General features: G+C 41.9%; 1 protein-coding gene across 1 annotated transcript in view; it reads right to left on the minus strand.

The window, feature by feature from the left end:
• GNAI2 (G protein subunit alpha i2) overlaps positions 1-14,826 on the minus strand; it is a 389,314-nt gene that overhangs the window by 153,133 nt on the left and 221,355 nt on the right. Inside the window, exon 3 of the mRNA XM_069206821.1 lies at positions 13,593-13,734. Coding sequence (XP_069062922.1) covers positions 13,593-13,734 — 142 coding nt within the window. The remainder of the gene's footprint in view (positions 1-13,592; positions 13,735-14,826) is intronic.

Here is a 14,826-nt window from a genome sequence, read left to right on the forward strand (position 1 = left end):
AGCTCTATATCTGCTGCTCAAGAAGCTTGGCTCCACCTGCATAGATTCTCTTATATAGGCCTGGCTGTATTCTGTGCAAGGCCACCCTCAACACATTTATTAATCAATGTCAAATATTAGCTAAGCCCACTCATAAGTTTGTAAATGTACACAAAGAAAAAGCACATTTAGCACATTAATCTAAATCTATGTGTCATGAAAACTGCCCACATTTCCTGGAATCGTTTGTCCAGAAGACACTAAAGCTTGATGTTAACCAGTCTATCCCGAAAACCGCCTTCAGCCCCCACGCATCCTCATGGTAAGCTGTGATTTCCACGCACCTTTACCTGGAGGTTTAGGTGCTTTCTATTAACAAATACTTGTATAATTAAATTGGGATAAGTTCGTCCAGGAAAAATGGTTAATATTGCTGTTTCGGGAAATATATGAATTATTGAAAGATGCTACAGTAGTTATGGCTTTCTAGAAGCACACGCATTCGCTTCTAATTAAATGTGTGTTTGGAAAAGATTATGTATTATGTTTATTGTATTATTGCTAAATTATTACATTGGCCCAACAAACGCTATGAGATCCACAGACCTACTGCCTTAATATTTAATCAATTGACATAGTTAAAAGGGTTAATTAATGTAATTGCACATTCTATGTAATAAAATAATCACTTAAATAACAAATTGAAGTAAGTTCTTAAGACAAATGTGCAGCAATTATGTACATTAATAAAAAAAACCTTCAATAGGGGAAGTTGCCATGGCTCTGCTAAGTACAGCCGGTAAATACAAGCTGTGCGGTAGCTCACAGCAGATCCATTTACGGGTTATTCCTCTCAAAGGTAAAAGCAACAGTATCAGCAACAACTCGCCTCAGCTGGAAGCAAATCTCCTTTGAACACTGTAAGGGTCAGGATTCATGGAATGGTATAGACCACATTAGCCAAATTGTCCCATGACAACCCTGGGGGAACATGCAGCGTCCTTCAGCAACTGCTAAATACCAAGACTTAGATAGACCTGCTTGAAGAGACACACTGAATCCATCCGAAAGGGTTACTGCCGAGAGCCATATCAGAGAAGGGGTGAGGGTGGTGGGGTGGAGAGGCATTCCACAAATCAGTATAAGGCCAATCAAACAATCTACTATAAAGTATCCAACATTCCACGATCAATTACTCCTGAGAGAAATTGATTGTGGCTTCCCCCTCATCTCTCATTCTCTCTAAAAATGTTCTAGGTGCCCATCCATGGATGAAAGTGTACTTCCTTCCTAAATGTTTCTTTTAACAAGTCTTTTGGTGGGTTTTTCCATCTCAGTATTTACTTTAACAGTTTTCTCTATTGAACTATTTGAACTCACTGCCTGCTGATCAGCATCCATCCACATCATATTTCTGGCATCCATCCATATCATCTTTTTGCCCTAGCATGGATGTTACCTTGACACAGTGATTTTTCAAAACTGAACAACCTTTCAGTAAAGTCCTTGAGTTTTGTCAGTGTCCAGAGTTTAGTAGCAGTTGCGATGAATGCCTTCAGGAAAACAATTTCCTTTTTCATATACCAACCTCACCCCCCACCTCCCCTAACAAGGAATCCTCTATTATAGATCTTTCATCAAAACCTAGGATTCACAATTAAGAATTTCTAGGTATACAAGCTATTGACGTTCTGTACAAGAGAATAAGTTAGAATTTGCACAAAGTTGGGGAAGCAAAAAAAATACAAAAAAAATTGATCATTAATGTAAACCAAAATCTTCACGGGGAAAAAGGATAAAGATTTGTCAGAAAAATGTTATCCCTTCTGAAAGATAATGTAGATTACTGAAGCTGGCAACACCTGGAGTTCCTTGCTCATCCATCACAGAACATCCTTCCTTCACTTATCACTCAGGTGATAAGTGTGGCAGTGGAAGTTGTAGAGTCCAAAAGAGACTTCCAATGGAGAATTTACAGGAGATACTGGGTAGATTTTTGAATGACAATGAAAAGCAGTATCTGATAATGTGACTCACTCTGTTACCATGCAGACGTATTGCTTAATTGTTTCTCAAATAGAAACAGACTAACATTAAAGTGAGTCATGCATTCTTGGCAGATATATAGGTAAATGTCTTACAACAGTGATATAAACTCTCAATGTGGAAGCAACAGGCTGAAACACTTATTGGTAGTGCCTCGGGCTTTGCTCTGATTTTGTGTCTCAGAATGCACTAAGGGTTTTCCACTGGTTTCATGATATTTATGAGACAATGTTCCTAATAAAGAATGATAACGTCTGTGAAAAGAAGCAGGATCTCCAAACCTGAATCAGTGAGAGTGGGAGGTCTTGAGAGAATGGAACACAAACTAAAAAGGAGCTTCCTAAGAATTAAGGCAGACTAGAAGATTAAAAAGAAAGACAAATCCCTGGTAGGTTTAGAAAAGGAAGATTCCCCTGCAACCACCCACTGATCCCTTTCTTGTCCCTTTCAGTGCACAGGGTACACTGACCATGTCAGCCATGCATCCTTATGAAAGATAGTGATAATTAAACCTTCCCATATGGAAGAACTGAGCATGTATTGAAATCCCATTGTTTGATCTGTGTGACTTATAATTTGCTTTTCATGGATTGGGTCAACAGGGATTAAACTAGCTTTCAACACTAGGTTATGTCGCTGACTAATGCCCTCTTCTTCCTTTGCATCTGTTTGTTACTTCCACAGCCACCAGTCTTCAATTTAATCTTTTATTTCAATTTTCTTGTATCTTACATCCAGAAGGTGGGCTTGGTACCAACTTACTGGGATTCTGTCATTCTTTCCGGGATAGGAAAGGATAATAGTGCCCTATGCATTGTCTTCCTGACTAGACACTGTCCAAAGATTACAAATGTGTTATTGTCCCTGCCTTTGATGAACTGCACACAGTTGTTAACGCCATTTTAAAAGATGGCATTTTTCTTGGTCCGAATGCAAGTCATTTCTCAATGATCTTGCACCCTGAGAACACCAAGACATGACTTCCACCCCTTGGAGCACCACAAATAAATCTGGATCAAGAAGTTTTATAAAGCTACAGAGGAATAAGTGAACGCCAGAATCAAAATAACTTGGGCTTACACAAGCATCAGCCTTGGTTGTTTTAGTCTTTTATCCAATTTTTGACTTGGTCGTCTTTCTAAGTCATGGGCCAACACTGCCCAAACTTCTTGAATGAATCCTCTCATTTCTCTCTCTCCAGAAAGTCTTGCAAATTAAGAAATTGTGAAGGTAAAGTTTGAGTAACATAATGAGTTAGTCAGTGGCTTGCTTCAATCATGGCTCACCACAGCTCTGTAGCCAGAATGCCTTAGCTCACTCGGCAGGTAACATTATTCCTTGCGGTCTTTCTCCTGCACAATTTTTAGTGAGCAGCAAAATCACTTTTAATACCTTATTACAGGACACACGAGGTTATCCAGGATCCACTTCCATTTTGCCTCATGCTGGGTTTCATCACATCAGGCTTATTTATTAGCTAATGCCTCCCTCTGAAACCCTGTCACCACCATCAGATTATCTGTTGCTGGTATAACGCGTCTCTGCATTTTTACAAACCACCTTTTAAAATAATTACTGCACCATTAGTTGCAAGAAATTAATTTGATTAAGCCAACTTTTTACGAGTTTCTCACATTCTCAAACTTAAAGTGAGTAAGTAATCTTTGTTTACTAGACTACAACCAGGGCAAAACTGGTGGCCAATGGGTTGCACCCCTTAAACTACTACTCCTCCCCTATAGCACAATTTGCAAGTAATAGGAGTTGTAGATATTACGATGAAAAAAGTTAAAGCAAGCAGAGAGAGAAGGGAACGAGAAGAGAGTAGGAAGGAACCAAATAAGAAACAGATTGGTCAGCTCTATAGTCTGTGATTCATCTGTAAATGAAAGTACTGCAGGACACGCACCCACAACTCATTACATGTTTACGCCCTGATGCACTCTCTTTACTAGAAATGTATTTTCAGAACTGCACATTTTCTATTTCAGTTGTTTAAACTATCTGTTTTTGCGATGATGCAAGGTAAGATGCCATTGCTGCTCTATAAAAAAACAATTACAAAAGTACAGACAGAAGAAGCAAATGAGGCAATGCTTGGAAGTAAGGTCTTAAACTCACTTTAGGCTCAAATATGAAGAGGTGAGATATCTAGTTAAACAGGTCTGTGGGAATCTAAGCAGACTTTGAAATCGAGCTGGAAAAGTACGCACACATTGGACCATACTCAAATAGCCGACATGAAGTAGGCATGTCAAGCGCAAACACAAAATGAGAAAAATTCAGCAATTCACCTCTGTCACACATCAATTTCCAAGTCCAAATAGAGCGATGGAGAAAGGAGAATGGCGGCAAAAAGAAGCTGTCATGCGGCCATCTGCACAGAATGATGAAATCACACTCTGCTTTCTGCCTCAGGGTAGCAGATTTCCCAGTAAGATAGCAATCAGAAGGAAGCAAGCTTGGGAGGAAACGTCTTTTATGGATCCAGTCCAGGACAAATCAATGACAGAGCACATTCGGAGGAAATGTATTGAGTTATCAAGCACTTATAAGCTGAAGATTCATATGGACAACATAACATGGTCTTATCCATTCATGTGGTGTATTTATAGGCATCATTACTACTCACAGGCGTTAAGGCACAGCTCTCCTGATTTACCTACGTAAGTGGATTAATGAGTGGGTACGTGCACACAACAAACCATACCGTGCAACAAGAAAGCGCCAGGAGTTCATGCCTTCTAGGAGACTCTGACTCGACCATTTAAGTGAGCCGGCTTGGGCACAGGCAGAAATCTGTCTTGGGTGGTATGCCAAGACTTTCTTACTGCTTCATTTATAGTTTAGTGTAGGGATAGGAAACTTCAACCAGCTTCCAAATGCCGTCATGTGAACAGTGTGGACTTGGTCATGTGTTTGGCTTCTAGAAACCAGTTTGGCGGGAATGGATATGTGCTGCATGCGTGAGAAAGTCATTCTGACTCTCACCTTAATGTAAAGGTCACAATACCAAGCCTCCAAGTGTGTCCCAAAAGGATTGTCAAACGTAGGGACTATTTAGATAAATTGACAGACAAGGGTTTAAAGGGGGATGATAACAAAAGATGCAGAGACTGCAGTTTTGATGTATAGTACTGTCTCTTCTACGGCCAGGGGAGATCTAGAAAGGGAAATGTTACTTTGATTTTTCGGAACTTACCAATCACATCTATGTTGAAGTTGCAGAGGTAGAATTTATGAGGATACCATGATTCACAGAAATTAAATTACAGGCAGAGCTACTGCCAGTTCTAAATTTGCACAGGTGGTTGGCGTTGGCACTGATTTGTGGCAACCCAGGCTTATTTTTCATCATCAGACTTAGTCCCAGAGCAAGAAAGAGAAAGGAAGTAAAGAGCGAAAGGAAGTAAAGAGCGAAAGGAGGAGAAAACTGTGACAAAGGAAGTAGGCACAAATAAAAAAAGAACCTGCAATATTAAAGAGACAGAAAAGCGTTGGGTGCTGGCAAAGAGAGGCATGAGATGGAATCAAGAACAGGCTCACAGGTATTAGACAACACTGGCATTAGGCAGCAAGCTTCTAGGAAAGGTTTGGGGCACCGGCACTTACTTTCTTTTTACAAATGTAACTCTGGCTGATGCACAATGGTAAACCTAATGAATAAATAAATCTGTTAGTGACTAAGGGCAGATGTAGCAAAGGTTTTTACCCATTCTGTGTCTACTGGAAAAAGTGGTCGTACATATGGCCCTAAATTCTTTAAGAGATGGAAGCAATGAGGGAGGGAAGGAAGAGAGAGAGAGCAACTTAGAAGTTACACAGGGAAAACAATGTTGAAGGAAGGGCGAACTTACTTAAGATTAGAAATAGCTACTAATCAGTCAACCCAAGAATGCCAAACCTCACAACAAATGTCCATTCTTCCATCAACTTCACTTCACTGATAGCTAAAACACATACCAAGGATCTGCCTTCTAAGCTGCTTAAAATGATTACGCATCCAGGTCAGTGTACCTTCAGACCGACAGATCAATTAGCATCACTTTAGATGGCTCTCAAGCATCTTGGTAACAGGAAACACGTAAAAGGGCCTCCTCCAATTCACTAGCTTAAATGGCGTTACACGATAAAGGTTTTTGATAAAATAACTTAAGGGCACACATTTACAAACTAAAGTTTACCTTTCACGAAAGAGCTGGTGTGTGGATTAGGTAAAAAAGCTGCCTAGAGTTGGAAAAATGAACTACACCGGGCTTCCACTTGCCCTAGAAGTTCCTTGTATTGCAGCCATACAGCAGCTAGCAAACACAGTCATAGTGAATACGGTGCCAAGGGCAATTTAAATAGAAGAGTGACAAATAGGAGCATATTTATGTAGACGTAGATGAATGAATTGTCTACCATGGGAATCTCTGGTAAAAGCTTCATTATAGGCTTAGTGAATTTGGTAAACTACCAGAACGTAATGTTAAGAAATATGCTTCAGTCAGAGAAGAGAAGGTGACAGCATCACAGAACTGGGACTCCGAGGTCCAAAAAGATTCTAGAAAGCATCTTAACAACAAAAACAATGATATTTCTTTATACGTTCCTTGTGTTTGGTGTTAGAAACAGTCAGTGCAAACATACACTTCTGTGTGTACTTCCAATTTTCTCCGTTTTCTGAAGAGTCCTATTTACAGTGTGAAATCGTTCTATATTTCTACATGCTACACCTAATACCTTATTCTGCAGAAATTTTAGTAAAGGCAGTGAAGGCATTCAATAATCATTTTGGGGCTCAAGTTCCCTGCAAATGATTTTCATTCTCTGTACAGCCCAGTCCCTATTTAAAATTCAACTGGTCATCAACTCTAGCTGTAGTTGGTTGATCTATTTCAAGGTACAAGGCCCGGCCTACTAATCAAACTGGAAAGGCAGATAATGAATGAGAGCCTTTGAAACACTGTTTATTCACAGACCCCACTCCAGTACCATTTTCAGATGCTGCAGACCACTGTTAAGACCTGCAGGCTGGAGGTACTTAGCAGTGCATCAAGAATTTAAGTATTTATCTCAGAAAAGTGAGAAAAGAGTATAGTCTGACAAATGATGGATGCTTAGTGAAAACCACTTGGTCCTGATGGAATATAGTTCTGGTCCAGAGCCATATTACAGCCTGAATTTTACTTCAACATCGTGCAGAATTTACTTATGCATCCAGCAGAATATATGAGAACTAGTTAGGAAATTTTCCAAAGGCAGAGCTTAAGTTTGCAGGAGGTCTTTGTATTTAAGACACAGCATGGGATTGGTCGGCACAGAATTCAGATTATGAGTTACAAAGGAACACCTAACCAGAGGGAACAGGTGCAACAGTTCATCCAGATCCTCCTTGTAGAATTAGAGAGGTAGATAAGATGTAGATTCGTAGAGGTAGATGTAGATAGAAAGGTAGAGAGAGAGAGAAGGGTAGAGGTAGAGGGAGGGGTAGAGGGAGAGGTGGGGTTAGAGGTAGGGAGAGGGAGTGTTAAAGGTAAAGGTAAAGAGGTAGAGGTGTAGGTAGAAATGTAGAGAGGTAGAGGTGTAAAGAGGTGTAGAGAAGTAGAGGTAGACAGAGGTAGAGGAATGTAGAGAGATAGAGGTGTAGAGGTAGAGAGGCAGAGGTAGTCAGGTAGAGAAGTAGAGAGTGGTAGGGAGGTGGAGGTAGAGAGAAGAGTCGAGGTAGAGAGAGGGGTAGAGGCAGACAGAGAGGGGTAGAGATATAGAGAGGTAGAGATAGAAAAAGGTTGAGGTGTAGAGAGGTAGAGAGAGAGAGGGATAGAGAGAGAGGGGTAGAGAGAGAGAGAGAGAGAGAGAGAGAGAGGTAGAAGTAGAGAGGGAGGTAGAGGTATAGGCTAGGGGTGTGGAATGTAATAAAATATCTACTTGTCCATGGACAGGCTGCTTCATACATCTACAAGTCCTGTAAAAAAAAAAAAAAAAACAACCATCTACTTGTCCCTTTGGTGTCATGTAGTGCAGCAACAAATTATGGCAGCAATCTCATTATATAAGAGCTCTGAAATTAGCCACTCTGATTATGCCAGGGCTAATGCTATATTAGGGCTTGAAAATTAGCAATTTCCTTAGCTTGATACTTTTCTGCAGATCTACATACTGGTGCTGTAGGTAGCAGTAAGCAAAAGTTCCAGGGTTGGAATGCCCTTTTGAGTCTGCGCAGACCTCTAACTTGCATGTTTTAAGGGTTTTCACCAGCTCTTCCCTAATCGCTAATAGTTTTCCATACTGAGAAAGGTTAGAAATTTACTCCTGACAAGGAAAGAAGTAAAAATTCTTCCAGGGTTGGAAAAAAAAAAAAGTGGTTAGAGGGAAAGTGAACTTGTAAAAGCTAAACACTTTTAAAGCCCATAGACTGAATACAGCATTTCTTGCAGACAGCGCATGCGCGCTGTCTAGGCTCAACCTAAAAAAGGCATGGTATGATACACTGACTGTATTGATGTGATTTGGTAAGACTTAATAAAATAACTTTAGCTATTTGCACCTATACTGTATTTTAGTGTAAGAGTTACTGGCTGAATTGAGGAGATCGAAGACCGAAGAAGAGAGGCCAACATGGGCAAAGATTAGCTCAGATGCCACACACTCAAGCTGAGCGGTAGTCTGTAAGAGGGTGTAAGGTTTCCCACTTTCACTGACCAGCAAATCCTCCTGTGGGTACCCCACTTGTACCCTCTCTAAAAGGTGTAAGAGGTCAAAAAATTAGGCTTGGCAGGCTGAGTTTTTCTGGAGGACTTCCATAATTGGAAGGATCAGAAGAAAAGTTTACAGGAACCTCCAAATGAACATCTTCTCATAACTGTATAAACCCAGACCCTCTCTCTCCATCTACGAGACACCTCTTGAAAGTGGAGTTCAGAGATGCGAGGGTTTGTGGAAGCTTAAATGGATGCCCCTCTCAAGCTGTCCACACCCACAGTTTGTTTCCCGCTATTTCCAGTCGTCCTGAAGGAAGGGTATAAAGATGTAAGTGCCATGAGTGTCACTAAACACAGCCAGCCGTTGTTTTGGAGAGCTGCAAGGACCTGGTCAGGAGTCAGCAACCTGAACTTCGATTGTCCTTGAAATAATAAAAATCTGAAATGTAGGGAAAGTCTTTAGCTTTTTTCAATCGATGTAGTGGGAGAAAAATCTACCTCCGATCTGATATAGTGCAGTCAATATTTCTCCAGAAAGGAGGTGCAATGTTTTTCCAGAAAGGTTGAACCTCTTAATGTTCTGCAGTAGCTCCTATATGCCAAACTGGGGTGGATGTGGCATGGATAGAGATGGCTGTGGGAGCATTAACGGATAGCTGTTCTTTACTAAATTAGATGAACCATGCTCATAGGCAATGTGGATGCTTTGTTCAGAGTAAAGAGAAAAAAACTTCACCCCTCTAAGTGAACCAGTTGAAATAAGGCTGAGAAGAATGCCCCAGGTTCCTGTCTCTTTAGAGGCTAGGGGACTGACGTGACACCGAGTGGCTCATTTTGGACTGGATAGGCTAAGCATGAGGAACAACAAGCAGGTGTTGGAGGCTAGGAGTGAAACTTCACCCTGGCTTTAAATGATTTTTACTGGCTAGGAAAAAAAGGCTTGGCCTTGCTGGTGCTGTTTGGATGGAACTCAGTGATTTGTCTGCTATATTGATTTTTTACTGACAGAAGACCTTCTCCAAGGGGCTGGACAGGTTCTTCCTATCTAATTCAAGATCAATTATCTATTCCTGATAAACAGATGACCATAATTGCCCTCTTCGCAAATGAGAGCTTCCTGAAGGCTTTGTCTTGCACATAGTAGTGCTGCCTAGTTGGGTGCAAGGTCACTGTGCTAGGATGTCAAGGAAAGGAAAGGGGCTGGAGGACAGTTCAAATGGAGCTTCCCCATTTTTCGTGGCCTTAATACGGTTTCTGGGAATGGAAACATAATGGCAAATTTTCATGTAACTGAGCTGTATGCATATCACCAATATTCTGGGAGCCGCTGGTTTCAAATGAGCCAGAATACCCCATATCTTGGAGCTGGCCATTCATGATGTCCAGGAATGAGACTGAACTCGGGAGGATCAGCAGCATGCGGTTGTTGAGTTCTGAGGTGAGAGTTGAGCAAGGAAACAAACTGAGACCTCTAAAAATAAAGCCAATTCTAATTTGAAAGATCAGAGATGTAAACCCTGTTCACCAACCAAGTCCGCTTTGCAGGAAATGAGGACAGCCAGGTGAAAATTCAGTCCGAGGAGACAGATGACTGTTACTGGCTGACTCAGGAGGTCCCTATGCTTGGAACTGGTCAAGAGTTTCTGTAATCAACTATTGTTCTTCTAAGACCAAGCACCGCAGTAAGGAGGACAATTTTACACAATTGTGGATGGGGTGCATAGTGGTGTTAAAGCAAGCTCCCCAAAACTACTTGCCAAAAGATTGACCGGAGGATGACTCCTTCACTTTCTCTTGCAACAAGGCTTCTTGGTCAAGCTCAAGAGTCTGCTACAGTGAGATAACTACAATGGGGGGAGGGGGTTGGGTTGACTATGTCTCATCAGGTAGGAACTGCTAAAGTTGCTGTCCACGCGAGGAGTAGGCTGAACTTTACTGCAACCCCCCACACCTGAGATTTAGCAAAGCAGGTTGGATTCCCTGGCTCATACCCAGGCATGAAGGCATGCCTCGTGGGATAATATGACAGTATGACAACAACCATAAGGAAAGATTGCTTCAATTCTAAGGTGTAACAGCAGTTCATGAGTTCTGTTCCAAGAAGAGTAGTGGTCCCTCCAGCTGATAATTCAATATAATCTTTGGTGCAGGAAAAATTGAGGCACCTCCAAGTTTCACTTCCTCTATTGTTGTTCTACTACTGGGCATTTGGCACCTATTCTCGTCACTGGCACCCAGATCCAGTTGAAATAAGTTTACAGATACCTGGTCAATGTGTGTGTGATTAGGTATGTCATTCTCGTCTGGGTCACTAGCTGATTAAGTAGGTTCAAGGAGTGACAACAACAAGGTAAGAGGAAGGGCCCCTGGATGGCTGACATGCTGAGTTATCGACAAAAGGGATGCTCTCTATGGCACCTTGTTTCCAATTCTCATATTTGCACCAGTGGTCGCAGACAATGAACAGCTAGGTGGCAAACGACTATTTCCAAAATAAGAGCAACATAGGTTATGTAGATCAGGTGCTGCAAACAGCCAGTGATATGATGCGCATGCCCTAAAAACAAGCATAAATTGCGCGGGCTGATGGAAGGGAAGGCTAGAATCAGAAAACAAGCCAGCAAACTAGCGTAGGAAGTTGCTGAGTATGACAAGCATGTTCCCCCTCACACAGATGATCATAAGAAGTGAAGATGTAAAGCACTGGGAGATGAAGGGGGTGTGCTTCTAGAAGACATGCCCTTGCTGCTCTGTTAAACAGCTTTTGGAAGTAGATTCTGGTCCCATCACGAGGATGCTCCAGCATCTACGGCTTGAGAATGGGAGAGAGCGCGAAAATGTGAGAACAGCACTAACAGTTTGCTCAAGTAACTTAATCCATTATAATTCAGGCACTGTAACTAATTACTTGTAAAACATCCAGCATGAAAAGGTCTAAAAATATTCGACGATGACACGCTTAATTGTTATGCAAACACAAATAAGATCACTTTCACTATAACAGGACACACGAGAATGTTGTATTTAACGATTCGTCTGCTAATAATCACACAAAATTAAGGGAAAGATTAAACAAGCCAGCTCTGATATAAGAAGTTTGTTAAGTGGGCTCGGGGAATCACACAATGTTACTTAAAGCAGCATAGGTTCAAGGGATACCAAATATATAGTTGTTAAAGCCAGCACTGGATGAGTACAGAGAACTGTAATAGAGACATCTCAAAGAACAGACAGCCTAGGGTATGGAGAAAGATACAGAGACGTTAATCCCCTGGGCTCAATGGCTCATTGGAGGAGTACAGGCATAGCCTCTACCTCTTAGATTGGATTAAGTGGCTGCAATAGTGGTTTCTGGCTTTGCAAAGTGACTGCCTCGCGCATCTGTTAAAGAGACATAGGATGTGACGGGCTTGGGTCAGATTCGTCTTCAGGAGCCTCCTACACTTAGTAGGAGCTAGACAACTGCAAGGGTTGGGTTGCTGGCCAGGCCTCAGTAGGCTGAATTGCTACAGATATCAGCAGGACGGGAAGGCTCTACTTTAGTGCAACCCGCCGGCCCCCACTGTTAGCTGAACGGCTTGTATTTTCTAGCTCACGCGCAGGTATGGAAGCATGCTCAATCTTTGGGGTAACAGATCAGGAATGCAAAGCACTCCTTTAAGGGGCAAATAGACTCTTGTCGGTATTTGGATACATTATTTTGTTTCACCTTTAGAAGTAATAGGCTCAGAAATGGCACAATATATAGCCTGGTGAATCCACACTGGTATACAGATGGCCTAGAGGTTAGAGCTGCCGAATATGGAACTGGTGTACTAGCTTTGAGTCTATGCTTTGGTTAAACTTCCTACGGTTCCTGGTGAATCACCTAATCTCTCCCTGCCTAATAGAAAGAGGCACTGTCAAAGCCAATAGGTCTGATGTTGAGTTCCAGCATTTAGGCTTTGTCAGTGCTTGTTTTATCCTAATGTTTCAAAGCGTTTCTGTCTGGGAATTGTCAAACCCGCACTAAGTAAAAAAAAATAGCAATCGGCTAAAAGCAATAGATTTTCAGTGTTGAACATCACACGCTGAGAAAGTAGTCTCAGGCACTTAAGGGAACTACACTGTGTGGGGTTGTACTTGTGAAAGTGCAGAATGTGTCACTCACAGTGAAGTTAGACAAAGGTTGAAGTGTGCTGACCCACTACCCTATACTGTATGCTGTACTGGGAGAAAATAAAAATGTGAATGACTCAAAAATGGATAAAAGGGGACTGACTGAAAGGCCCAATAAGAGTAGAATACATATAATTTTAGTACAATCAAAAGACCTATAATGCCTGGTTCTCCTGTGAAGCATTCTAAGGATTTTGGCCCATTTTTTGCTATAAAAACCTGGAAAATGCTTTCACCAAGTGGATTCATGCAGGGAGACAACAACCTTCATCCCTAAGAGTGAGTTGATTAGAGGGCTGTTATAGGGTACAGAGAACTTCACATCTAAGGTTTTTAGCAGCACAGCGATACAGAGGTTATTTCTAGAGCTGTATAGCTCCTCTGGTAAGCACAAGGATACAGAAGCTTTTATCTCCATGACAGGATAATTTAGAGACTTGTATTAGACATGCAGACTTTTCACCTTCTGGAGCAAGGAATGGAGCCCCCTGGGACCCGGCGCAGACACACTGTCAATCCAGGGCTGGGTGGAGCACTCGATTCTGGCTACAATGTTGCAGAGTCTTTCATCTCTAGGGCTCGGTCTTTATAAGCCTATATCATAAAGCACCTTTGCTCCTCTGTGAACCCTTTTCAATGTAATATTCTATTTGATGATGATAGTTCTTTAAGACTAAAACCTCACTAATGCAAGCAATCCAGAAAAGAAACAAAAAGGGCACATACTGCTCTGGCTGCATCTCCGAAGTCCACCTTGAGGTTTCCCATGGCTTTGATAATGGCCATGATGGACTGGATAGTGTTGCTGTACACTACGGCTTTGTACTGCTGGCATTCATCCTCCGAGTATCCGTCTTCATGGATGATCCTAGGAAGAAGAAAAGAAAGGAGTCAATCATTGCTTCTGGTACTCGGGTCAGCCCTTTGTGTAGACAGTCCAAAGAGTCTCTCTCACAATTTTTAGTATGAGAGGAATCCACACACACAGCGAACAACACTCCTACTTAAAAAGGTGAATTGTAAAAGTGTTTTAAATACCAAGGCCCCTGTTGTAGCTCCCAGTTCCTGTTTAACAGGAGGAGAAGATTCAAGGTACTCTGAAAGACCCAATTTTGTATCTCAGTAATAGCATTATATGAGTGATGTGGGCGAGGAGTGAGTTAGAATGATAGACCAAGTGTGGTTGCCTGTTCTTGAACGGCTGGAGTGTTGTGTGTTAGCCCTAAATTACACTGAGGGACCTAAACGTGGTTATTAGCGCTTGCATCGCAGAAATGCTGTGGGTCAGGGTTGATCTGCACTGAAAGGCTCAAGTTTTGATTCTTGAACAGCGGGCATGTTGTGGGTCAGGGCTGAATTATAATAAAATCTCTAAGTGTGGTTCCAAATGCTTGCATTGCAGGAGTGGTGCGGGTCAGGGTTAGGTTACAATGAAGGACCGATTTTGGTTCCCAGTACTGGCGTCATAGGAGTGCTGTGGGTGCAGAGCGAGTTAGAATAAGAGACAAATGATGGTTCCCTGTTCGCGAATAGCGAGAACACTGTTGATCATGGTTGAATTACAATGAAGGACAAGCGTGATCCCCATTACTTGCATTGCAGGAGTGCTGTGAGCTATGGTTGAGGCACATTCGAAAGATCCAAGTGTTTTTCCCAGTACATGTGACAAGGCAGTGCTGTTGGTCACGGTTGAGTTTCAATGAACGACCTGGTGTGGGCCTATTTTCTTGTATTGAAGGAGAGCTGTGGTTCAGGGTTTAATTGCAATGAAGTATATAAGTGTGGCTGCCAGATCCTAAACACTGGGGTGTTGTGGGAGAGAATCGACTTACACTGGAGTTCCAGAACCTGAACGTCAGGGGGGGTTTGCATGTTACAGAATATTTTCAATGTCAGAGCTCTCTGATATTTTGAAAGGAATCAAACTACCTTCAGAATTGATCAATCATATCATTAGGAG

The sequence above is a fragment of the Pleurodeles waltl genome, chromosome 9 (assembly GCF_031143425.1).
Source record: "Pleurodeles waltl isolate 20211129_DDA chromosome 9, aPleWal1.hap1.20221129, whole genome shotgun sequence".
Taxonomy (NCBI): domain Eukaryota; kingdom Metazoa; phylum Chordata; class Amphibia; order Caudata; family Salamandridae; genus Pleurodeles; species Pleurodeles waltl.